The sequence below is a fragment of the Aythya fuligula genome, chromosome Z (assembly GCF_009819795.1).
Source record: "Aythya fuligula isolate bAytFul2 chromosome Z, bAytFul2.pri, whole genome shotgun sequence".
NCBI classification, from domain to species: Eukaryota; Metazoa; Chordata; class Aves; order Anseriformes; family Anatidae; genus Aythya; species Aythya fuligula.
The window spans coordinates 68654836-68680338 of NC_045593.1; the positions used below are offsets into that span (position 1 = coordinate 68654836).

At 38.6% G+C, this 25503-nt stretch overlaps 2 protein-coding genes across 5 annotated transcripts in view; both read left to right on the top strand.

The window, feature by feature from the left end:
* The window catches only part of BDP1 (B double prime 1, subunit of RNA polymerase III transcription initiation factor IIIB), a 58438-nt gene extending 47689 nt beyond the window's left edge, over positions 1-10749 (top strand). For all 4 annotated transcript variants that reach the window (XM_032206093.1, XM_032206096.1, XM_032206095.1 and 1 more), the window contains 6 exons: positions 702-891; positions 2296-2512; positions 3383-3425; positions 4782-5082; positions 6400-6628; positions 8356-10749. In XM_032206093.1, the coding sequence (XP_032061984.1) occupies positions 702-891; positions 2296-2512; positions 3383-3425; positions 4782-5082; positions 6400-6628; positions 8356-8484 (1109 nt within the window). In that variant the 3' untranslated portion in view covers positions 8485-10749. The remainder of the gene's footprint in view (positions 1-701; positions 892-2295; positions 2513-3382; positions 3426-4781; positions 5083-6399; positions 6629-8355) is intronic.
* Positions 10750-11198: 449 nt separating this feature from the next.
* MCCC2 (methylcrotonoyl-CoA carboxylase 2) overlaps positions 11199-25503 on the top strand; it is a 39220-nt gene continuing 24915 nt past the window's right edge. The window contains exons 1-7 of the mRNA XM_032206013.1: positions 11199-11363; positions 15445-15511; positions 18609-18693; positions 18959-19060; positions 19631-19758; positions 20469-20581; positions 25286-25399. Coding sequence (XP_032061904.1) covers positions 11235-11363; positions 15445-15511; positions 18609-18693; positions 18959-19060; positions 19631-19758; positions 20469-20581; positions 25286-25399 — 738 coding nt within the window. The 5' untranslated portion in view covers positions 11199-11234. The remainder of the gene's footprint in view (positions 11364-15444; positions 15512-18608; positions 18694-18958; positions 19061-19630; positions 19759-20468; positions 20582-25285; positions 25400-25503) is intronic.

Genomic DNA, 25503 nt, shown 5'->3' on the forward strand with positions numbered 1-25503 from the left:
GCCTTGTAAATCATCTTTAATTAGGAAAAGAACCGAAGTTAATTAAGATCAAAATAACAGCTTTAAATAATCAAAAATGAGAGTTGTGTTAAGTAACAGAGTAGCACTGTTGATTTCCATTTTTGAAAAACCTTTAAAAATGTTATCTCCTTAAATTCATTCTAATGGCAGTTGGCAGTTGTCTGTTACTTCCAACTTTTTGGCTAAATTATTTATATTTGTCATTTGTTCAGTTTCTGACAATAATTCTCAGGCCCTCTTCAGTCAGTGGGGAAAGGAAAAATCTTGAGTTTATTGAAAAAATCCAACCTACTCCTGCCACTTCAAAAAATAACTCTTACCTGACAGTAGCATTTAGAGACAGAGAGCCATTTGTCCATTACACAAGTTTAAATGAACAGCAAGTTGTTCATTAATACTAGAACATTCATTTTAAAAGCTCCATCTCCAATAGCTATGCTTAATATTCTTCAGTATGAATAGTTTTATGAGCTCCAGGGAGTGATGATGAGTATTTTGTTTCAGAAGAAGGCAAGCATATTGTCTGAATGATATTCCCATTGTCTTTTTCCCTGGAGAAACAAGCACCTAACAGCTAATTAGTCAAGGGGGGGTGGAGGGGAGGGCATGAAGAAGAGAAGAATACGGTTTGAAACTTGAATAATAGATTTCTTTATTTTTTTTTCCACTGGAAATTATAGTAGTGGGTGACAATTGTCAATGTCCAGATGAAGAACAGACATTCATTTTAACATTGGTGGAAATCCCAGCTGACTCAAAAGAATTTGATGCATCTGCTTTGCTGGAACAAACTTCTGAACCATTACTACCAGCACCAATAATTATTGGCTCCGAAAATGCAAGTGAAACAAGTGTGACTGAAGTGGAGAGGTAAACGCTGTACTTTTGAGCATCTGAGTGGAACACTTTTTGTGAATCTTGATTATACCTTGAATGTGCATTACACAGTGAAACATCTCAAAAGAAGAAATAAATGCAAGAAGAAATCATTTTAGTAGGCTGGGCGGAGTCTTAAAAGTACTTAAATCAGCGTGGAGAAAGCTCTCATCAGAGGTTTAAAGTTACTGTTTTAGTTAGTTGGGTTTTTGGTGTCAATGTTAACTTTAATTCTAATTTATTCTTTAGTGTTGATTTTTAAAAATAAAAGTCATTTATTCAGCTGAAATTTATTCTATCATGGATACTTGGAAAGAAAATTAATTGAAAATGATAAATCTAAGCGTGTTTGCATTTTTACAGTACTTTAACAATTTTCTAAAACAAAACAAAACAAAAACTTCTTCTTTTAACAATTGCTTTTCCAAATTTCTAGTCTAAATGGCCCTTTGGAGAATATGATAAATGGCAGACAAGTTGATACTGTTCTCTTGAGTTTGTGCCATGATTTTAAAGGCAGAAGAACCTAAAATCAAATAAATGAATTCACTCAGTAGAATATTAGCTAGTTGGCAGTATTTTGAGACAAAGGGTTTGTGTGTATCTTACAGCAGGAGTGTTCTTCAATGTGACATAACTGAATTCTTTCAACATTGTGGCTGAATTAAATCTCCTGTTCATCTTGGGAAGAAAGAAAAATGTCAAAGGCAAAAAGATTTTGAAGAATAGGAAGTGTTGTTATGTTGTAAAATGTACTACTGTATTAATGTAAGTTCCCAGGTCAAAACTACAGGTGTGATGCAGTTCTCCACCAGTGTGGAGAACTTTAAGGAAAATGTTATTCTCTTTAAAGATCTATCCATTCAGTAACTAAGAGTGAATTGGTGTGGAACTACTGAAGATAGAGAGAACTACTGACAGGCAGAGTTAGGGTACATCTGTCTCACTGTTCTATTACTGCTTTACTTTATTTCCTAGTCTCTGCTGCTTCCTGAGATTTCTCACTCTCTTTTGAGATCGTACCAGGGGGAGCAGGGAGAGGGTGGGAATTAGATTCAGCAGCACGTGTAAATAATATTGCATTATGGAATTATTTAGGGCAGTTAATCAATTGACATATTTTTGCATTTTATGGAAGTATCAAATTGAATTCAAACAGAACATCTTCTAAAGTAATTAGATATGACTGTAACTAGCAAATTTCAGTTCTCTAACTTGCCTTAAGGTAGTGCAGCAAAATAGTTCTTGATGGTAAACAGTACATGTGAAACCAATACTGGCTTTAAGTAACAAAGAATATCAGCAATGATCCATGGGTAATTTCCATACCGAAGTATTATACAAGGTAAATTTTGGCTTTTTTTTTACAGTCACAATAATGATTTTTTATCTAAACAGCACTGGATCCTTGACAACTGCAGCTCATGAATTTGATGCATCTTTGAACAGCAATATGGAAACCAAACAACTACGGAATGCATTAGCAGAGCCTGTTCTAAATTTGGTGCAGACAGCTCAAAAAAGGTCAGCGGCTGAGCTTGCAGAGAATGACTTTCCTCCTGCCAAGAAAACTCTGTCTACTGTAGTGGAGAGTAACTTCGAAAGCCCTTGTAAGGTGAGAAGGTGATTTGGTTAGTGTGTCTGTATGCATAGTGTAAACGCTTAACACAACTGTGGAGCGTTGTAGCTATGTTTAATGTTTAGCAGTACACTTTTGAGCAAGTGATGCTATTACCTGTCCAATTTCAAGGCAAAATCAGTATCCATAAATTGCTTTTTATGTTGAACCCAACAGCACTTTTTAGACTGTTAATTCTAGTATTATTTTTCTGAAGAAGCTGTTGGCTCTCAAATATTTTTATTAAGCTTCCTGGTAGGTAGGGTGGTAATATGTTTCATTGTTCAGTTCATTCACCACAGCCTTTTTGACAATTACATTGGAGGAGGGTAGACTTTGGATGTGTATTGGATGACTGGCAGACATTACGATTCCTAGTGGTATCTATTACAGAAATAACTTATTAGATATATTCCTAATGTTTTTTAACTTAGTGGGCACTAGTCTAAAAGAACCTGCAAATTAAAACAGGCCAGCCTGTATTCAGCTTTCCCCTTTCCTTTTAGAATACGACCAAGCTTGTGGGAGTGACTTCCATCAATTTCTGTGAGGAGGCTAGGATTTGGTAGTGCGTCCCTGTGAGGGAATGTGTGATAATTTCCCATATGACTCAGAGAGCTTTTCTAGGAAGGACTTGGTAAAAATTTACCTTGTTCTTTGACCTCTTGTCTTGGCCTTTTTGACTTGAGTCATTTTTCATGAGAACACCTTGAAAAGCCTGCTCAGGAAATGAGATAAATGGTGAATGATGCTCTACTGAAGATGTATTCTCTATCACTCCTGTTCTTAGAAGTGTACACGCACAATGTGCCTTTGTCAACTTTCATTGTCTCTTGAATGGTGAAAGTTGTTTTTTTTTTTTAACAGGGTTATTCAACTAAATCCACAAATTCTCCAAAAAGAGCTTCTGGTAGGTAAATTTAAACTTGTAAAAACAAAGTGTAATGAATGTAAATACATGATACATTACAATTTAATACTTGCTGTCGTTGTGCTAAATGGTGCTGTAATCAGCTGTCTAACATAACAGTTGAATGAAATTTTCACTGTAATAACCTAATACCACAATTTCATGTTTTTGCTATAAACTAATTGTGTTGGATTATAAAAGGTGGTTATTAATGGTTAGGAATGGTTCTAAAAGCATTGCCGTAGTTCGTCTATTCATGAATTACAGGAGATTTTTGGACCACACCTATTATCTTCTGCTTAGCAAATATTTCCACTCATTGGAGAGTGCTAATAACTAAAGGTATTAACTGGTGTCTTACCATGCTATGCCAAAATAAATTTTTAAGATTTTATTTTGTGTTAGTCTTTAAAAAAAATAAATTCACAGTTTAATCTGTCTCTGAAGAATCAACAGCAGAAGGAAAGCAGAATTCCTGATGATATAGTCTTTGAGCCCATGAAGGATTTGGAGAACTACTTCTTTGTCCTGAAATAAACTTGAAAGAGAAATTGTGGAAATCTGAACAGCTAGATTGCTAAACTAAGTTCTATTGTTGTAAAGGGTGTGGGCAGTAAAACTACACTTCCTCAAATTTTTCCCAGCTTTTCCATATGGCATCTGTAAGATTTTACATACTTTACAAGTAGACTGTGAACTCTTAATTCATAATGGTGTTTTTTAAAAAGAGAACAGTAACAACAACAACAAAAATTCAGCCCTTCTCTTGTGATGCAAGCCATTGTAACATTATCCTCATCTTTTGGGCTGTGGCATTATCATAGAATCATGGAATGGCTCAGGTTGGAAGAGACCTTAAAGATACCTAACTCCAACCCCCCAGCCATAGGCAGGGATGCCACCACTAGATCACGTTGGTCAAGGCCCCATTCAGCCTGGTCTTGAACACCTCCAGGGATGGGGCATCCACAGCTTCTCTGGGCAACCTCTTCCAGTGCCTCACTCCCTCTGAGTGAAGAGTTTTCTCCGAATTTCTAGTCTAAATCTCTCTAATCTCTTTTAGTTCAAGACCATTTCCTCTTGTTCTGTCATTATCTACCTGAGTAAAGATTCCTTCCCCATCCTTTTTATAAGCCCCCTTTAGGTACTGGAAGGCCACATTGAGGTCTCACCATGGCCTTCACTTCTCCAGACTGAACATCCCCAGCTCTCTCAGCCTTTCTTCATAGGAGAGGTGCTCCACCTGCTCTCTGATCATCTTTCGTAGCTCTCTTCTGTACTCGCTCGAACAGGTTATCATCGAAGGAACTAAATGAAGTTTTGAATAACACTGAATAACTCTCAACTCTTTTACAGGTAATCCTTTTCAAAAAACAGAAGCTTCAGCAAAGAAAAAGTTACTTACTTCTGTGTTGGTGCCCAAGTCTTTGTCACTCGGACCACTAGGTGAGAGAAGTCAGCATGAAACTTTGGAGAATTTAGGTAAAGCATCGTTTGAGAATTCAGAATCTGATCAGGAAAAAGAGGTGATGTCTAGCTTAACCTGCAGCAGAAAAGCAGAAACAAGCGAGCAAGGAAAACTAGGAGATGTGCATGAACCTGCACAGTTGGAAAATTCTGGAAGTCTAAAAGAATCTTCAAAAACTCCATTACTCAGGTATTTATAGAATAATATTTTGACCAGCCTTTTCTGTTAAAAAGACATTGTTTCCATATTGAGTTTCTGGTATACTTTTTAATAAGGGCAGTACACTTGTTTGTGACCATACTGGGTAAGAATTATAGTATCTATCCTCTTCAGCAAATTAAATAGGATCAAACTGTCTCCTTTGAAATTTGATGTATTTTAGTCATTAAGTGAGCAGATACACTAAGGGACACTACTGATGTATGTTGTATCTATGTAGACATTTACAGATGCCTCTTGCGAGGGAGACATCTATTGGCTCTGAGACTGATTTAGGATAATTGTCGTTTTCCTTAGCTCAGTCTATGCTTAGATATATGTACCTATCCATTTGTTTTGATTTTTGTCCTTCTGCCAATAAAATTTATTATTGGTATAGTACTCATACACTGGATTTCTAGGCCTAACTTAAGATGCACCATTTCCCCAAAGGAGTTTCAAGCCTGACAGCTCAGAAGAAATTGTTCTCATCGGTCTGTCAGTGTGTGGATTATGTTTATTTTTTTAATATACCCTTCCACACTGTTTTAAGTGTTTGAATTCCTGCTGTCTGTTGCACTTGTGCTCATTGGTCTCAGCTGTGGTGCTCCACTGGTCTGTCCTGATCCTGTTGTTTATTCTTTTGTTACATTTGTGCGTAACAAAATTGTTTATTTGTACCTTGGATATCCACAGCAGCTGGGTAATGATGCATTAAAATTAAGAATCCTTGCCTTAGAGTTTACTCCCTAATCTGTAAACTCTTTGTAACATAAGAAGTAACTTTGATACTCTGTACCTCCATCATCACTGTCATTTCTTCCCTGTTTTTCTACGTAAGTTTGATTATTAGGTGTGATGAGTCTGAAACCCAGCAGCAGGGAGTCTTCTTTCTGTGGTCTAAAATAGTCTGCTGTAGCCCCATTGTCGGGAATCAGGTTTCTTTTTTTTCAGTGAATAGACAAAGGGTGCTCTTTTTCTTTCTTCATGCCTAAGTCTCTGTTCCTCTTGGTACCTCTTTCTGAAGATTCAGTAGTTTTTTACAGGCTTTAGCGTAGTGACAAATCGTAGGTTCCTGTTCTAAGGGTTGGAGGTCCTAGTTTCTGTAGTGCTTTGTAAAACTCCTCATGTGAGAAATTACTCAATAATAAAAACAGCCTGTCTTGGAATAACTTCTTGTTTCTTAGAATTTTCATGTGCATCTGTGGTGTTTGTTTGCTCTGTAATGAGTTGGACCCCTGCTATGCTATTTATATATTGCTTTAATGGAGCAATCTATGACATTCTGACTGTATTTGTTTTGAATAGGGGTGGACGAAAACCATTTGGATTTTTATCTTTAATTTGTAAAAAAAGTAGTTCTGATTCTGCAGAAGATACCAAGGGGAGTAGAGGGAAGATACAAAAACCAAAGATTGCGACCCTGAAGCAAAATCAGAAAAAAAACTCTCCATCCAGTAAGGAATCTTGTTCCCTTCCCTCTACAAGCACATCATCTGTGGAGTATGATGGCATAACTGCTGATGCTGTAGTTACGGTATGTTTGCTTCTGAATGTCCTTTCATTTTTGAGAAGTGAAGAACAATGAATTAGTTGTTTCAGAAGTGAGTAGGTGGGCATACAGAGTTCAAGTTTGGAGAGACATCTGCCTCACTGAATAAATAGATCCTAACTTGTGCATGTCAAGGAAACTTAAAAAGGAACTAAGGTGTTTTTTTTTTTTTTTTTTTTTTTTTTTTTTTTTTTTCTGTGCACATACATCTATGAATGTTTTGGTTTCTCTGACAGTTGTAGCCCAATATTCTATTCTGTTACATTTGCAGAAGTTGCAGAAGGTTTGTACATTTCTTCAAAATTTGGGTGAAGCTGTAAGGGCTTCTGCTGATAACTGTTTATGTGCATATGTATGATATTTTAATGTGATGAAGTTTTGACTTTGAATTATCTTGTGGACTCATAGAATCATTAAGATTGGAAAAGACCTCCAAGATCATCTGGTCCAACCATCATCCTGCTACCAATGTAAACCACTTCCCTAAGCACCACATCCAACCTTTCCTTGAACACCCCTAGGGATGGTGACTCCGCCACTGTCCTGGGCAACCCGTTCCAATGCCTGACGGCTCTTTCTGAGAAGAACTGTCTCCTCATTTCCAACCTGAACCTCCCCTGGCACAACTCGAGGCCATTCCCTCTAGTCCTATCACTAGTTACCTGTGAGATGAGGCCAACCCCCAGCTCCCCACATCTTCCTTTCAGGTAGTTGCAGAGAGCAATTAGGTCTCCCCTGAGCCTCCTCTTCTCCAGACTAAACATCCCCAGTTCCCTCAGCTGCTCCCCACAGGACTTGTCTTCCAGGTCCTTCACCATCTTTGTAGCCCTTCTCTGGACACACCCCAGGCCCTCAATGTTCTTCTTGTAGTGATAGGCCCAAAACTGAACATAGGACTCAAGGTGTGGCCTCACCAGAGCAGAGTACAGGAGGACGATCACCTCCCTGATGCTTCTGGCTACACTGTCCCTTGTACAAGCCAGGATGCTGTTGACCTTTTAGGCCACCTGGGCACACTGCTGGCTCATGCTCAGGTGAGCATCAGTCAGCACCCCCAGATCCTTTTCCTCTGCACAGCTTTCCATCCACTCCATCCAAGGCTGTAGCATAGCACGGGATTGTGGCTAAAGCGCAGGATCCGGCACTTAGCCATGATGAACCTCATCCCCCTGGCCTCTGCCCATCGACCCATCCTGTCCAGGTCCCTCTGCAGGGCCTTCCTACCCTCTGGCAGATCCACACTTCCCCCCAGCTTGGCGTTGTCTGCAAACAATTCCCTCATCCAAATCATCAATGAAAATATTAAAGAGGACAGGCCTCAACACTGGCCCCTGGGGAACAAATTGCAGAAATACTTCTCTGTTTTAACTGAAACCCATAGCAAATATGTGAAGTCAAACAAAAGGGACTGTTGTCCAGTACGTGGTCTATCTCAAAATATTAATCAGCTTTTCCTGCAGAAATATTCCTGGTGTTAGTTAGCAGAAGATGAGAAGAGAGTCTACTTGTTTTCCTTTTTCCAGTAATTCCTGTTTTTTTTTATTGAAACTTCCTGTCTGAATAGGAAGCACAAGCATATATATCTACATATGCTTATACACATGTGCATATATATGTGTATATGTATATATGTGTTTGTGTACATCTGTGTGTATATATAAATATGTAAACAGATTAAGACTGTTAACAGTACCCTTTTCTTTTTCTATTAGGTTCCAAGTAATGAGCCATCTCAGAAGCCCCCCCTTTCTGCTAAAGATCCAAAGAAGGAAGAAGAGCCCACCAGAATCTCTGAGTATTTTTTCAGTGACATCTTTATGGAAGTAGATGACTCAGAATAGCAAATTGGCTTTATAAAAATTGTGGGACCTAAGTACAATAGCAAGAAATTATTTTAAAAAGTCTGTGCTTGTTCTAATGCTTGCTGTGCCAATCTTACCGTCAGCCAAGCTATTGTTAATAAACTTCCCTAAAGATGGAATCAATTTCTTCCAAAGTGACCTGGATACTTTTAAAATGTTGATGCAACCTAAACCACTACATTGATGCCATTGGATGTACCAGTGGCGTAATTTTCCCTTGTTTAGATGTTGATAAATGGGTGCATGGCTGTCTTCCAGAAAAGTGTGATGCAAAAAATGCTTATTCTTGTGACAAGGATCCCTTTGGATTATAATGCTAAAGCTTGTGGTACTGGTTATACAAGTTCTTTACTTCTTTTTGTGAAGTATGCTATATTAGTATATTAGAAGGAGGAATGAACCTTTTATATATAGCGTAATCTCTGTAGATCAGGATGCAAATACTGAAAGTAGCATAGGAAATACATGGATATGCTCATCACTGCAGCTATTTTTATTAGCATCTCCAAACTACGTATTTTTATATTTAAGAAGTCTTGCATAAATTAAAAGACCTTAGCCTGAAAAGCCAAATGGTTTTGTCTCCTTTAAAATTTATATAGGAAAACACTGAAAGACATGCTTCATTTACCGAGTGATGCTATACAATGTTAATTTTTGCAGCTGTCCTACTAGAGTGAGGAAAAGGTTAGTGTTTCCCAATATACATACTAATTTCCTTCCAAATTTGAAAACAAGGGATTGGATACCATTTCTTTTCCTTGTTTTTACATATAGGTGTATATATCTGTACCACTGTCCTTTGTTTCACCTGTGTAAATTAGCACAAACAGAACTAAATTTAAACCATGACTGTACATGTACAGTGAGGTTGCTTTAAGGATTTGCTGCTTGGAAGCAGTTGAATTTGAATGGCTTTCCCCGTGTTCCTGGATTACTTGTACTCGCTGGCATAGCTTGAGATTTTAGTGTAATGGTTTACTTGCTTAGGAGGAAGATTGTCTTGATGAAATAAGAAAGTTCTGTTGAGTCTCATAAAGCCAGGTGGTCAATGAAAGGTGAAATATTTATTCTCAAACTTCATTACACAATGAGTGTGTAGATCTAGGTAGTCTAGCTTTGTCCTGATACTTAATAACAGCAAGTAATTCTGCAAAAGAAATGATCATAAAAGAGAAACTGTATTTGAAACTGTATTAGCCTGTTTTCAGTTTTGGACTGGTTTAATCATAGGCTGGCAAGTATTTTCACGTAAGTATCTACTTAATTTTGAAATACTTCTTGAAGTTTGAAAATGTTTGCCTTTCAGAAATTAATGGCAAGGCTTATGAAAGAGCCTTTAAAACTTTGTCAGTAAGGGACAATGCACAAAAAAATATTACTGCTACTGCAAATTACTATACTAGGAGGTTTCTGTCAACCAGATGGCACTAGGAACAACATCTAGTTGACGCGGTAAATAGGCTGATGTTCCCAGTAGAAAGTAACTTACTGGAAAGCATACTGTCAAAAAGAAAAAACAAATAGACAAATCTACCACCACCACCAGAGCTTCTCCTCAGACAGTATCCTGCTCTGCCTAATCCATTTAACTTGAGTAGTTTATCTAAGTATTGTCTTACTGTAAATATTATGAAATAGGATAATGTATACATTAAGCTCAAAGTATTGTATATCTTGTAGATATTTCATTAAAGCAAGTTCTTAGTTCCTAATAGATGTGGCATGTTTCAATCACTTGCACTGGCATAGCCTAAACACAGATTTGGGCAGAGTTGGCTATGAAATAATTGCCCTAATTACTTTCTAAGGTGATATCCATTCTATATTTTGTTGCATATGTGTTAGCTTGCATTCACATTATAAGATAAAAATAATAATTTCATCACCAATATTTAAGGTGCCTTATCTACCTTGTTAATTGGGGTACATTTTTTTTTCCCTGCAGTAAACCACATGCACTTTGTTAGAGGATTTTTTTTAAAGAACAAGTGTAATATGAATTGTGATGAGACAACTTTGTGTTCTGTTTTATGCAAGTTTTGTAATGGTGGGGGATGTAAGAAAGGAATTGTGAAATCTCGATGCCGATTAGTTGTAGCGTTTTTACAGAAATGTGGCACAAGAAATGTGGCTTTGCTTGAAGATGTGTCCGACACAGGTATTATTGCATATAAGCTTTCTGTTTCAAAGAAAGTTGTCATATTGTATATGTAAATTATGTGAATAAATTATTTTATATTACCTGTGTCTGTTGGAATATTTATTGCTATTTCTAAAGGCTTGTATGTGTTTGGAGGTGTGGGTTCAACTTCTGCCTCGCACTGTGAGGCACGTTTGCATGGGGAAAGCAGATTGAAGACACTTCGTCTTATGCTGTCGTTGGCTTTCTGTCTGGGGTGCAGCTTTATTTCACTTTTCTCTACACAAAATGACTTCGGCCTCCGCCGGACTCTCTCCTCTCATCCCCCTCAGCCCAGCCGGCGGCAGCAGCCCCTCCTCGCCCTCCCTTCCCCTCTCTCTCCCGCACACCAAAGCACGGAGCCAGCCTCAGCTCCCAGCCCTGCCCGCTGAGGGGCCCGGCCGAGCGGGGCGGGCGGCTGTGGGGCCGCGCTCTGCGCATTGGCTGCGGCGGAGGGAGTGGCGGCGGCGGCAGGCCCGGGACGGCCCGGCACGGCTGGGGCTGGGGCTGGGGCTGGGGCTGGGCTGTGCTCCGCTCCGCCGCCGCCATGCTGCTGGGCCCGCGGCGCCTGCTGCGCCCATGGCGGCTGCTGCGCCGCTCCCCCGCCCGCCCCTACCGCGGCGAGGCGGTGGCGGCCGTGGGCTCGCGGCCCGACGCGGGCTCCGCGCTCTACCAGGTAGGCCGGGCCCGGCACCGCTCGGCGGCCCCGGGGCCGGGGGAGCGCCCGGCGGGAGGAGGAGGAGGAGGAGGAGGAGGAGGAGGAGGAGGAGGGCAGCGAGGGTCCCTCAGGCAGGGGGCTCGGTGCCCGCAGGCAGCTGCTGCTGCTGCCGCCCCTTGGGCTTGGTTGTTTTTTTTTGTTTGTTTGTTTTTTTTTTGGTGGAAGTGCCAAATCCCGTTTTATCTCGCTCAGGCTGAGTTTAAAAATAAATAAATAAATAAATGAAAAAGGGCATGGGGCCGTGCCGTCTGCCGCCTCGCGGTGGGTTTGGTCTCGACTTTTCGCCTTAATCCGAGCGCCTGTTTGCCTGCTGTTATTGCAGCGGTGAGGAAGGAGCTGATCGATACCGTGCTGGTGAGGCGGGGACGGGGAGCGTGCAGGCAGCCGAAGGAGGTCTCTGGTGGTTTCAGGGCTGGAAACTTTCTTCTGTTTGCCAACTAGCTCCTGAGCTGGAGGCAGGGGGAATATTGCAGAGTCAAGCGTGTGCCTCCAGAAAGCTGGATGCCAGTGGAAAGAACCATCCCCAGAGGTGGAGAAACAGGTGGAATGACAGTCTCCTTTATGGAGATGACAGCACCCGTGTCTGGCGTAAATTGTTTTGTTTTAGTGGGGCGTTATTGGCATCTTCACATTGAGGATAAAAGTTGTGTTTACAGTTAGGTTGAAAATCGTGTAGTTTTAGGTGTGGATCAAAACTGATAGGAAGACACACAGCTGTCTTAAAACTTGATCCAGGCAAAATAACTAACAGCAAGTGAAGCAACAGCACGTACTCTCACAGAAATACTTCCTCTCGTTCTGTGTTTGGTTTTGCAGAAACTAAGTTTTGGGACAGAACTTAGTAGGTGACAGAAACTTCTGTGAAGCTTTAGTGTGTATATGTACAGAGCTTGTACATGTGAAGTGAGTGCGAGTATGTTTGTGTACGTGTGTGTATATTCACACCTACAAAAAGAAAAAGTAATAATGTGTTTACTCAGCTAAGCTGTTAATGGATTTTCATTTGCGTGTGTACCTCCAGAGCTCAAAAAAATGCAAGGCCAGGTAACTTTTTCTAGGATACATTTTTACTTTTTTTTTTTTTTTTTTTTTTTATTAGTGTTCACAAGTTTTGGCAGCAGTTTCCAATGGGACATTTTGACAGGAAAAGTTTGCGTGGCTATGCTAGACAAGCCCACTTACTTGGACACATCTGGTACGTCATTCAAGCAGTACGGTTCCTAATAGTGTTAGTATTTGGTAGAAATAATTACAATTTGTAGACTAGTGTAAATGTACGTGGTGCTTTACAAACACAAAGAGCTGGGGTCCATGCTGTGAGGTACTTAACCATCTGAAATAAATGTAATACACGGAGTAGCAGTGCAAACACAAGAAGGCATAACAATATGTGATGAAGGTCTTGCCTCCTGCAGCTAATGTTTGCTTTTCTGGCTGTGAATTCAGCTAGACAGGCTGGCCTTCATAATGTAAACTGTCAAACCAGACAGGTAAAAATGTAATTTAAAAATGAGTTAGTCCAAGTTCTAGAAAATAGAGGAGAGTCTATGTAAAGATTCTGAAGATCAGCTCTGACTGCTCCTTACCTTGTGTAGCAGTAATTCAGCTCATATAATAACTGTAGGATTAGTCTGTAACTTTGGCTTCTAGATTTTGCTTTAAAGTTCCTGGGAGCCCTTATATTAAGAGCAGACTTTTATAGAACTGACTGGTGCAGGGGCTGGTTTCCAGAAAGAACTTGTTGCCTTTTTGACATCAGTTAATAAAGAGCTTATTAGAAGAAATAACAGGTTTGGTTCTGAAGGGAGCTGTTTCTTAAAAAACCCATAGAAAGATTTGAAAACATGTTTACTTTGCCTTTGTAACATACAATGATGTTGTGTTGTGGTTAAGGACATGAAGGATAAGGTTAGAAATCAACTGAATTTAACTGAAATACTGGAATGCAATGGTTTTCATAGATGGTGTAAAAAATCTTTTCACAGTTTTTCATGTAGGAGAATAGCTAAAGCAGCTGCCAGGAGCTGTTAATTCAGAATCGGATAAGGGAGCCTGCAACTGGGGTTGCTACAACCTTTCTAATTTCCTCTGCCATTTTTAGCTGCATTTTTTCCTATGTTAAAGGTGATCTTTAAATCTCAGTACTGTCAAAAAAGGTGAGTGTGTTTAGAGGAAACAGGCTGACTGAAGAAGGAGAAACAGGGAAAATCCTGTGTGCAGTGCTGGGAAGTGAGTCGGCTAGACAAACTGAACACTCACGCATACAATAACACTGGATCTTGTAACAACTGCAGATTTAGAAGAACAGAGTTACGATGTCTGTTTTACGGACTTTTACAGAGGAGTTGTAGGAGTTGTAAGCGCACTTCTGAAGGTCTGAAATCAGGTTCTGCTTTCCTCATTGGTGAGTGGTTGTGTGTGTGGCTGCAGGTGCTGTCCGTAGTCTCTCTGGGGAGTGCTGGAGTCCTGTTAACAAGACGCAGCTTGCTTTGCACTTGTTTCTCTGGGATGCTGTGAACAATGGTAAAACTGTCAGTAAGTCATTCCCCTGTGATTTCACAGCTTAGGAGGGGAAAAAAAAAAGACAAAAAAAAAACAGTTGAAGAGGTAGGTGCTGGGTCTGTGTGGAGGGTGGGCCAGGAAGAAAGACTGAAGCACCAAAGGAGGAGCAGCATGCTGGAGCAGACAATGCAGCCTTACAACTGAGGGAGGGGACACAAAGTTTGGTGACTTCCCCGTCCCTGTCTCCTGGGGCTGCAGGGCAGCTCTGGAGGCAGGTAGGTAGCGTTCTGCAGTCATCTTCCTGGGAGGCACCGGGTGCAGGCTGAGCCCTGCTGCCCGCAGCACTCAGTGGGGATGTGCAGTCCTTCCCCAGGCACAGGGGCTGACCTGCTGCCGACCCTGTGTACCAGGGGGGAAGTGGCCAAGACCTGCTTTCTTCTGACACATTCTTACCTTTCAGTAGGATATTTTCTATCTCTTCATAGCGATTGTAAAGGAGGAGAAATGTTTTCTTTTTCAAGTCCTTCTGTACACCTAAAGTGGTTTGAATCCAAAGGGCCCATACCTGTTTTCATTCTCTTTGCCCTTCACCACATGCTGTCTTTCTGTGATTAAGACAGAGCTAAACAAAGCTATTTAAACCACAACACTTGCTGCTTCCAGGAGAAACCCCAGTTCTGAATGTTCAAGTCTGAATATGAAGTTTCCAGATTGATTTTTCTGTAGACTTTAATATCTTCTACATGGCAATTAGACAAGACAGTATGATTTCTTTGTGCAACAATTAATGTATCTCTTTGCTTTGTTGTGGTTATACTTTTCAAAGCAGTTATGTAGTTTTTAGTGTGTGTGAAAAGCCAAGTTAAGGTTGACTAACACGTTCTAATTCTGAAGAAATGGTAAAAACAGCTGTAATGATCACACAGAGTATGGGATATTTCTGCAGTGGTGAGCTCAGTACTGGTTTGCTCATAAAAAGCTGGAAAAGTCTGTTTTTATAAGATGAATATTGCCTCGAAGACCGGTCTCCTTGGTTTTGCAAAGCTTTGTTTTCTCTTTACATTCTACTTAAACAATAAGACTATAGAAATTGTTTACCAATTTCTATTCAGTCTAGGTCATTCATCTTCCGTAGAAGAGACATAGCATCAATTAATTTGAGTCTCCATGATGTTTTGTTTTACAAAATTAGATTTGTAAAAGGCAAACAAACCTGTAACAAAACATTAACAAAACCTGAAAAATAACATTTCAACTCTGTAATGACTAATTCTGGTAATGGTTCATTAAATTTAGAACTGACCTTTTACAATTCAAACACATTCAGAGTTTTTGTGAAGGTTGTTTTGGGATGCCTGAGGAAAGCCTACACACAGGTAGAAATTTTATTACTTTAAAAACAGTGCAGAACAAGAATTTAATAAGGTAGATTGAAATTTTGAAGAGAAATAAATCTTGTGCACTAATTTCTGTGTTTTTTGTTCAAACATAGCAGTGTCACTCTTGGTTAAACTTGAAACATTTTTCTCCTACTTAGGAAAACTATGAACGAATGAAAGCACTGGTAAAGGAACTCCAGGAACAAGCAGAAAAAATCAAATTAGGTAAGTATGGTAGTCCAGATTTTAGAATACTTGTTTAAACTAGTCCTAAAATAGATGTTTTTCTTTAAATTATTACTATTTTTCCCATTAATCAGTTCATTCAGACACAACATTAGGTGGATTATGGTAGTCATACTGAAGTTTAGGTCATCGGTTTGCATCTAGGTGCTATCTTTCATCAGCTGAAAACTTTAAAGGGTTTATGTCCAAGTTAGCTTGGTTCGAAATATTGGTGGTTTTTTTCAAAGTAATTTGGTTTAAGTAAGAAAAAGAGTCTTTAACATTGGCATTTATTTGTTTATCACAGTATTTAGTGTTAATACATTTTTTTGCCAACAGAATATCACAGGAATATCCTAATGCAGCAAGTCCATAAATTACTGGAAAAGCACGATAAGTTAAAGTAAGGTTGATATAACAAAACAGAAGACTAATTTCCTTACTAAAGAGGCAAAAAGTAAGCAAAATACATGGTGAAAACTGGATATTCAGAGCTGTTTCATTTTTAATCAGTCCTTTTAATCAATGGAAAATATGCTTCTTTAATGAATTTAATGGCAATATTTAAAAAATAGAAAGGACTATTAAAAAAAGGTTTTTGCTCATGTACTTTCCTCTTCACCTGCTTCTTTGCTTCATCCTCGGCTGCCTGCTTTTATAAAAGCTTGGTTTGGCAAATGTACTACTGTTCAAGTTGTGTGTTAGTTTCTTCACCTTCAAGGGGGTTTACAAAGACCTCTGTTGTTGTTTTGCTGGCAAAAAAAAAAAAAGGTAAGTAAATCTGTACTGATTTGGAAGTTTGAAACCTGTGTTTCAGGTTTCATCTTTACTGATATAGGACTACCTAAATTAATTACAACTGACTGAGAAATACAAAATGAAATTGTTTATCAAAGCTAAACTGTGCTGCCTGAGATCAAGCATGTAGCTTTAATTCTCACCTTGTGTGTGTCGTGACAGTGTGCTGTTTCCTATGTAATGCAACTTCTTGTACAACTTTGGAACAGAGCACATTTAAGAGTATGAGTTTAATATTCTTCCTTGTTTGCTATGTAACAAAGCTCAAGGACTTCATAAGGATGTGCTGAATCCTGTAGACTCCCTGTGTCTTTTATGGGTGTAGGGACTGTTTAGTAGTATCCTGTGTGGCTCGTGAACTAGTGATAACGGCCTTCTTCACTGCTGCACCTTTTCTTCTTCTTGCTCATTATATGATAACAGGACAAGAACACAGTCCTCTTCTGCATCTCAGTAAGGGAGCTCTGTCACAAAGTTTATATGTATTTTGAGAGTGTGATCAAGTGAGATTGCTTTGCCTGTCATACAGGTATACAAGAATCACAGAATCGTTCAGGTTGGAAAAAACCTCTCAGATCATCTAGTCCAACCAAGAAGAATTGGATACTTAGACTGAATACTTTTGAGGGATCAATGCAACGTCTTTTTCTTTCTAAGAGCGGTCGTTCAGAGAATGAGCTCTTGCCAGAAGTCTTTGTAATGCATATTTCATTATTTGTTGCTCTGGTGGGTAGGTCTGTTGTAATCCTCTATCACATTCTCCTGTGTAATACCAGTCTGTGTAACAGGAAGGTCCCTGCCACCAAAGAATGTATGGGCTGTAAAAAATTACAGCAGGTGGATTTCGGATGACAAGCAAAAGAATTTTACAACTGAGATACTTCTAGGCTTTGCGACTGGCAGGAATCATAACCAATCCACAGTCACAGTGAAGTCTTTATAGACATTGCTGTAGAGGAGAAATTGAACAGGAGATTTCACGTTAAACACCTCCAAGCTTTTTTCAGTGAATTTCTGCTTCAGAAATTTCTGCTTCAGAAAGGAGTCTAGTGTAGGGTGGAGTGAACCTCTTGATCCTGAAAGAGAAATGTTCAACAGAATGGCTATAGGGCATGGAGGGCAAGCATTTAGGATTAGCATGTGAAGAGGGGGTATGCGCAGAGATGACGAAAATCACAGGATAGAAAATGATTCTTGCAGCAGCACTCTAAGTGTAAATGAGAAAGGCAAGATGGTTTCTGCTAAGGTCAGAGAAAATGTTGTAGTAATCATGATGTGGGATGTTGAGAACTTGGATGAGAGTATTAGCTCTGTGGGTGGATATGAAAGGTTGTATCGTAAGAGACCTGTGCAGGTAAATCTGTGCAAGATTTAGGCTTAGGCTGGATATACAGACCTAATGAACAGACTGAATCAGAAATAATCTGTGGGCTTTCTGGCCTGCCTTATAGGTAGGAAATGATATTCATAGTGGTCAAAGAAGGAGGTAAGAGGGATGGCTTGACAGGTAGGCTTAAAAGCTCTGTTTCAGCAATGCTTAGCTAACAAAGAAATCTAGAAGTCTCAGGAGAAATGCTAGCAAAATAACACCTGCTTTATTTTGGACAAGGGGAGACAATTTTAGAGTGACGAGGTGGATCAGTGATCTGTCTACATAAAGAGACGCTGTTTGGATAAGCTATTGTTATAAAGAGGCTGAGGTGTGTCAACAAATCTTAAGTATTGAATGACACAAAGCTCTAGAGAGCAAAAGATATGATTTAGGTTGGCCTCCAGTAACGGGCTGAGATGAAGCAAAGATAAATATAACCTTGATATTAAATGCTGTGTTTCTGAACTCTGATGCTCACAGCTTTGGAGTAATCTAAGGAAATGAATCCTGGTAGTGTTGGGTCTTTCAAGACTGGATTCAGCATAGCTGTTTTGAACTAGTTTGGGAAAAAGTATATTTTGTAGTTCTTATTGCTGTGCTTTTCCTCTGTGTATTCATGTTTCCAGCCCTTCTGTTGATAGCCAAGCAGAGAGTGAAAGTTTCAGGCAACGGTGTTTATTAGTATCTTTACATGAAGACTAGCCATAAAAAATGAAGGGGAAAATAGAGTAGATTCCAAAAGGCAAGCATTTGTATCAATTCCTTAAGTCTGTTTGAAGTGAAAATCATTATTTAATGAATGCATTATTAAAGTCCATATTTGAAAAGCTGGGAACTTTTTAGTGCTTCCATTCTAAATTTTAATATAACTGTTGATTTGTCTGTCTGTGTTCAGTGTAAACCTAAAGACTGACTGTTGTATCACAGGGGGTGGAGAAAAAGCTCGTAAGCTTCACACATCAAGAGGAAAGCTGTTACCCAGAGAGAGAATTGACAGGCTTATTGATCCAGGGTAAGTACTTTCTCTGCTTAAAAACACATCGAATTCTCTTTCTCAGGTCAATAGTCTAAGAGACTTGTTTTCTCGTTAGTTTCCATGAGCACTGGCAGTTATCACCATTTGAAGTTTTACAAATGTGTTCTTTGAAATACTCATCGTTTTAAAAAGTGAGATTTAAAAAAAATAAAATTGGATCTTACAATTGAGATTCAGTGACATTTGAGTACTAAGCCAATTCCTGTTTAAAAATCTTGTTATGGTCTTTGTCATTACTCAGGTCTCCATTCTTGGAGTTCTCCCAGTTTGCAGGCTACCAGTTGTATGGTAATGAAGAGGTACCAGCAGGAGGAATTATCACAGGCATTGGACGAATATCTGGGTGAGAGATAGCAGTCAGCTACATTATTGATGATATGAAAAGCAATAAGGTACAACACTGCTTAATTTCCAGCGTTAAGCTATTAGCTTTTAAGTGTTTTGTTTCAGAGACTCAAAATATCAGCAAATTCAGTGTCTTAATTCATTCAGTTTTTGTTAAAAGGAGGTGATTTTTTAAATAACTGTATTGCATATTGAAGTTGGACACACAGATTTTCTGGTGTATGATGAAGAAAAGAGATTTGTGCATCAGTAAGGCAATTTTCAAGAGACAGAACAGTATTCTAGGTTAAGAATTAGTTTTGCTTACTAAAAGTACCACTAAAACTATTGTTGGAAATAAGTATGAATCTATAGCTAATTATTTAGGGAGCTAAGGGACTGTGAAGCAGAACGTCATAGTGCTGCAACTGCTGCTATACTGTGTGTTTGAGGGAATGCAGGTAAAGAGGATTGCTTTCTTGAGCATCCCAAGGGTTTCAAGTATCTTGAGTGTGTTGCAGTTCTTAATCAACAAATGATTTGTTTACTAGGACTATATTTCTCTCCCATAAATTTGTTTTGCTTTCAGGGTGGAATGCTTGATTGTTGCCAATGATGCAACTGTCAAAGGTGGTACTTACTATCCCATCACTGTTAAGAAACATTTACGTGCTCAAGAAATTGCAATGCAAAATCATCTCCCTTGCATATATTTGGGTGAGTCCCATTGCGGAAATAGCAAATGACCTTTGTCAATGGTATTACATGATCTCTAGATAAAACACTGCTTCTTTCAAAACACATTGTTGAGGCTGACATGTCCCCAGATTCAACTAACCAGGTAAATATTTCCATTGCAAATGCATTTTCATCAATACAATGTTACTTCTACAGATTAGTTGCAAATCTTACTGGAGTGCACTTCTAGCTTTGTAGCACTATTTTCTGCATTGCTGTAGGTCTCGGTTTACAAGATACAGATGTAACTACACCACTGTATGTATCATTTCATTGTTTTTCCTTTCCCTGACATCTGTCATGCATGAGTAGTTAGTTTCTTCATTTTTTTGGATCTTGTGACAGAATTGCAATAGAAAAATTGTCTTAAAAGTTGTGCACTGAAAGTGATCTTAGTTCAAATGTTTTGCAGTAAGATGAGGTTAGAAGTATCTGCAGGAAGAATGGTTGTATCTCTAAAGCCATCTGAATTTATTTTTCATTAAAATATTTGGTGTGGATGTTAGTTGTGTATGTGGAATGTACTAATTCTGCATTTTCAGGAAGGATATCCTAATATACATAGATACCAGGTAGCAGTAGCGATAGTAAGGGCTGGATATTTTCAGTAACATGCAGATAATTTACCAACAATTTATGTATATAACACTGTTCAAAGGCATGTGTTAATATATTTTCATTTACTGTAGTTGATTCTGGAGGAGCAAATTTGCCTCGTCAAGCAGAAGTATTTCCAGATCGAGATCATTTTGGTCGTATTTTCTATAATCAAGCAGTCATGTCTTCACAAGGAATTCCTCAGGTAATTTGGTTTTACTTGAGAATGAAATGTATTAATTAGTTTTTATTCCTGCTGCTTTTGTGTGATTTCAAGATGTGTAGTCATGCTTTGCTTTAGTTAGCACTGCATTCTGCTGACCTGTTGGCCCAGTCTGGGGATTAGAGGCACTGTAAACACAATAACTGTCCACAAAAAGTCATTATAGTTTTGAAGAAGCTGTCTTCTTTCTTGGCCTTGATGTTAATGACATGACCTACCTGCTCCTATCTTGGAGTGGGGAAAAAGAGGACTTGACAGTGTGGTAAATAGGGCCACGTCAGGAAGCAGTAGGAAGTCTTGGAGCAGTTGATTATTCTTCATCAATGCTGTAAGGGTGAGGACCCCTTTGATGATGGCTAGTAAATTAGACATACTTTTTGCTAAGAGGGGTATATGTATATTTATATATCCATTTTATACACAGATAACTGTATGATAAATCTGCCCTGGCAACAAGGTCATTTTCTAATGTATTAATGATGCATTGAATTACTGTTGGTCACAATTTGTGGATTTAGAAATGTTTTTGTGTTACGGATATTCCAGGAGTGTGTTGGGGGCAATTTTTAGGTGGCCAGCTAGGAGAGGAGTACTACTGAATCTGCTACTCATGAAGTGTGCAGAACTGTCTGAGCATGTAAATGTTGATGGGTGCCTTGGCTGCAGTGAAAATGGATGGCAGGATATAAAATCTGGATGGAGGTGAGAAAGGCAAGTAGCAGGATAAAGACCCTGGGCTTCAGTAGAGCAATCTTTGGCTAGTTAAGGGAGCTGTCATCTGGCACCTGTGAGAGGCCACTAAGGAGGGCAGAGATCCATAATCTTTGAAGATAACCTGCTCCAAACACAGGAACCTTCTATTCTGATCTGTAGCAGGGCAAACCAGGTCCTTTCTACAGCTGTACAGCTGTCATTTATCTGCCTCTTACTCCCCATTGCAGGCTGAAGAATTCAAGATTTCTTAGCTGTTCCTCATAGGGAAGGTGTTCCTTACTTTTGATCATCCTTGTTTATCTTCTTTAAACCTTTTTCCAGGCCTAGTTATATCCTTTCTGAGGTGAAAGAGACAGATTTTCCTGTATTACTTAGTATGGCAACTGATTATGGATTTATATAATAGTACATGTACAATGATATTCCCAATTCTATTTTATGTCCCTTTCCCAGTATTTCTTTACATTTTTGCTTTTTTTCCCCCACTACTACTGAGCAGTGGTCCAGTGTTTTCTCTGAATTACTGTAACTACATGAGTCTGCTCCTATGTGTCGTTGTCTGTTCAATGCCTACCATCTGGATGAAAGAAGGTGAAGGAAGTCTTCTTAGAAATAGCTATTGGAATCTCAAGCAGAATGGATGTTCTAGCTCACTTGCTCTTTCATCTGAGCACAGTGAGGGGCGTATTTTACCACCATATTGTTTTGGCATATTTGGCTGTTGAACTCACCATTAATGTAGGGTGGAAATTATGTTTTATTTTCTTTATTCTTATCTACCCCTGTTGTTGAAAGGCGTGGCTGAGCTACAAACATACTTTTTATTTTATTTTATTTTATTTAATTATTCTCTGCAAGAAGCTATACTTGGTTGAATCTCATAGTCTAGGAGTAAGTGGAAGCTAGTACTTCCTTTCACTGTGAAGCAGAAGTGCTGGTCAAGGATCTAGTGGTCCCTCTGACTCCTCCTTACCTGACAGATGTTGGCTTTGCCTGATGTCTGAGAAAAATACCTTTGTTGCCTTGATACACTTTGGGTGCATTTTGGAGGCAACTCAGGCTTCAAATCTTCATTCATCTTTTCTCTAACAAAGAATCCTGAAATTCATTGCCTCTGAGGCAGAAGATCCCCAAAATTCACTAAATCTGTTTTGCAATCGGACATAATTTAACTTTGGTAGTGCTTTTCTTTCTGACAGCAATAGTTAAGCAAGTGTAGTGTTTAGTAAGGTTACTTGAGGAAAAGCACTGTTTAATTGGAAAAAAAATATTTAAGAGAAAAGAGTTAAGAATTCTTAAGGAGCTCATGCACTTGCATAACTAACAAATTGGTCATTCACTGGAGTCATTGATGTGTCTAGGTTGTACTTTTAGATGTATGTATATGAATAAAATTGTTCCCACCATTTTTGTGGAACAGGAAGCCAGTGTGTTGTCAAAAGAAGCATTCACATGGCTGTTGTACTGAATTCTTTTAAGAGAAGTTTTGGTGAACTTTTTTTTTTTTTTTTTTTTTTTAACTGGAGACTCCGATCATTATCTAGTATGGGATTAGTGATTTTTAGATGCTACGTTGAAGATGGGTATGCAAACCCTGTTTGGAAGGCTGAAATTACTGAGGTTATGCAGCACCTTGCTAGAAAGTCCTATCCCTAGCAGTTTTTCTGGTACATGTTGAAACGTTCAGGTATTTGCAAAATTCCTCATCAAGCTGAATTCGTTGTTTTGATTACCATGTAGTATTAAATTAGAGTAGCACTGTACCCCTGTACAATCAAAAAGAAGCATGGGAAGAATTTGTCTTCTAATAATACACTTATATTGCTGTTTGGCATGACACTGATGAAAGTAATTTTCTTGATATGACACTGATGAAAATTTAACTTTATTAAAATATTTATGGAAAATTGGAGAAAAAAAAAATCATTGAAACTATTCCTTCATATAAAATATCTAATAAGAGTATTTTATTTGAGGGATGTTTTTATCCTTTGTTTCATTTCAAAAAAGCACAGTAAACGTTTGTAATCTGCTACTGATTCTGTGCTAGCAGATACAGGGAACTAGAATAGTCTTCCCTGTCTGAGAGGATGTTGCATTAGGGAATGTTATTAGGAAATAGTGCTGCCTCTGATTCCTGTTCAGGTTAATTATTCTGACAAGCGAGTTTGGATGTTGTTAGTTTTCTATCTGCTGTTACTTTTTGTGGCCTGGCTGAGCATCTGTTTCATCAGCTCATAAGCTCTTCTCAATTTTGACCTTAAAGTGATTGCTTTTTTTTTTTTTTTTTTTTTTTTAACCAGTTACCTATGCAGCTTTTAATTTCCCCCTCCGCTTTTACCTGTGACTAATTTATTATACTCCTACTGCAGCTTTAAATTGCATTGATGTCTATATAGCTGTGAATCAGAAAGATGTGATTAGCTTCCCATTAGCCACTTCTTAGGCTTTCTCATACTCATAAGCTGCATGGATACAATAGGGGAGCTGAGCAGTAGGTATAAAATAACTGTGTGCATTCAGAACTGTTGATCTATATTGCTCTTTTAAGTAGTTTTCAATGCAGTAATTCAAAGAATGAAGTCAGGAAGTAGCACGTTGGTTGGAAAGTTTGAGGTTGTGCTTTTTGACAGATAGGTTGTGATTTTCCTATGTAGCTTTGGAAGAAGTAACACCTGAATGACAGTTTAAATGCAGCCACCTTTTTCAGCATGAGCGTGAGAGAAGAAAAAACTTAGAGAAAAAACAGAAAACCTAGGGAATAAAGAAAATTAACTTTTCCCCCAAGTTTCTCCCATTTCCAGAGGCTTACATGATGTTTGTATTTACCTGGAGATACTTATTCTATGCACAATTGCAGATCAATCACATGACTGAATATAGTTTAAGAAACTGAAAACTGTTAACTGAAGAAGCTGTTTGATTTGGGGTTAGAGATTAACATAATTTCATCTACTTCTTCTTTAGGTACAGAAAATGCACTAGAACTTGGATGTTCTATTTCTGTGTGTGCTCTTTTCTTTTAACAGCAACCTTTAAATTACCATTTAACACAGAACACTACTTGATGTCATTTCAGAAATATATCAAAACAAAGTTCTCACAAAACAATGTTATTTTGTGCTTCAGATTTTTTTTTTTGTGGTCATGGAAGGAAGCATTTAGAGAATTATTTTCTTTCCGTCTTCCTTTTCATTATGAGCATTTAATTTTTTTTCATTACAAACTGTTTTGAAAATGTCTTTAGCTTTCTTAGAGGATCTCTGCTGAAGGAAAAGTTAAGAGAGGAACTTCACTTTCAAGATCACTTGCTGCTGCAGTTATTCATAATTACTGAAATCCAGTCAATTTTGTAAAAGTGTCACCCAAATATTAGTGGTAGAAAATGTGCATTGCTTAGATGTTTGTCTCAAAATTGGCATAAGAATGAAATAATTATTTATGCTCAAGATGACAGTGAGTTATACAACACACCTTGAAGGGGCAGAGCTAATGTGTTGGCTATTAGTTGATCCATTGAAGAACTGAAGTTATGTACTAGTAGATGTAAGAAATGTTCTTTGAAGGCTGCTAACAGTGGTGAAATTATACCGATAAGCAACAACTGATACCCTCAGTTGTAAATACCAGGAGCAAACTCTAGCTTTCAACCTGTAACAGTTCACTGGTAAAGACATATTCCACTATAGAATGTTAGTTCCTTCAAATATTTCACATACGTGGCATATGGCATTTCATATATGAAATTTCATGCAGGGGGGCCTGAAGAAGATGGGTTGAAAACTAAAGATGTTCCCTTGTTTTTGGAAGAAAAGCTAAAACTTAAATAATATTTTTGCCCAGCCAGTCAAAAGTAATCTTGTAGTACTGTCCCAGAAATTATTCAAATCAATACAATATACAGTTATGGAAGTGCAATTCATTTTAAAAGGCTTGACAATTATTTACTTGTGTTTTTTGTTTTCCCAATAGATAGCAGTAGTAATGGGATCCTGTACAGCAGGAGGAGCATACGTACCTGCAATGGCTGATGAAAGCATTATTGTCGGCAAACAGGGAACAATATTCTTGGGAGGGCCACCACTGGTAAGCATAGAGAAGTTTTTAGTAACATAGCCAAAAAATTTTGCACTGCTGACAATTGTGCTACTTGAACTATTCAGATCAATTTTGGTGAGATGTTTCCAGAT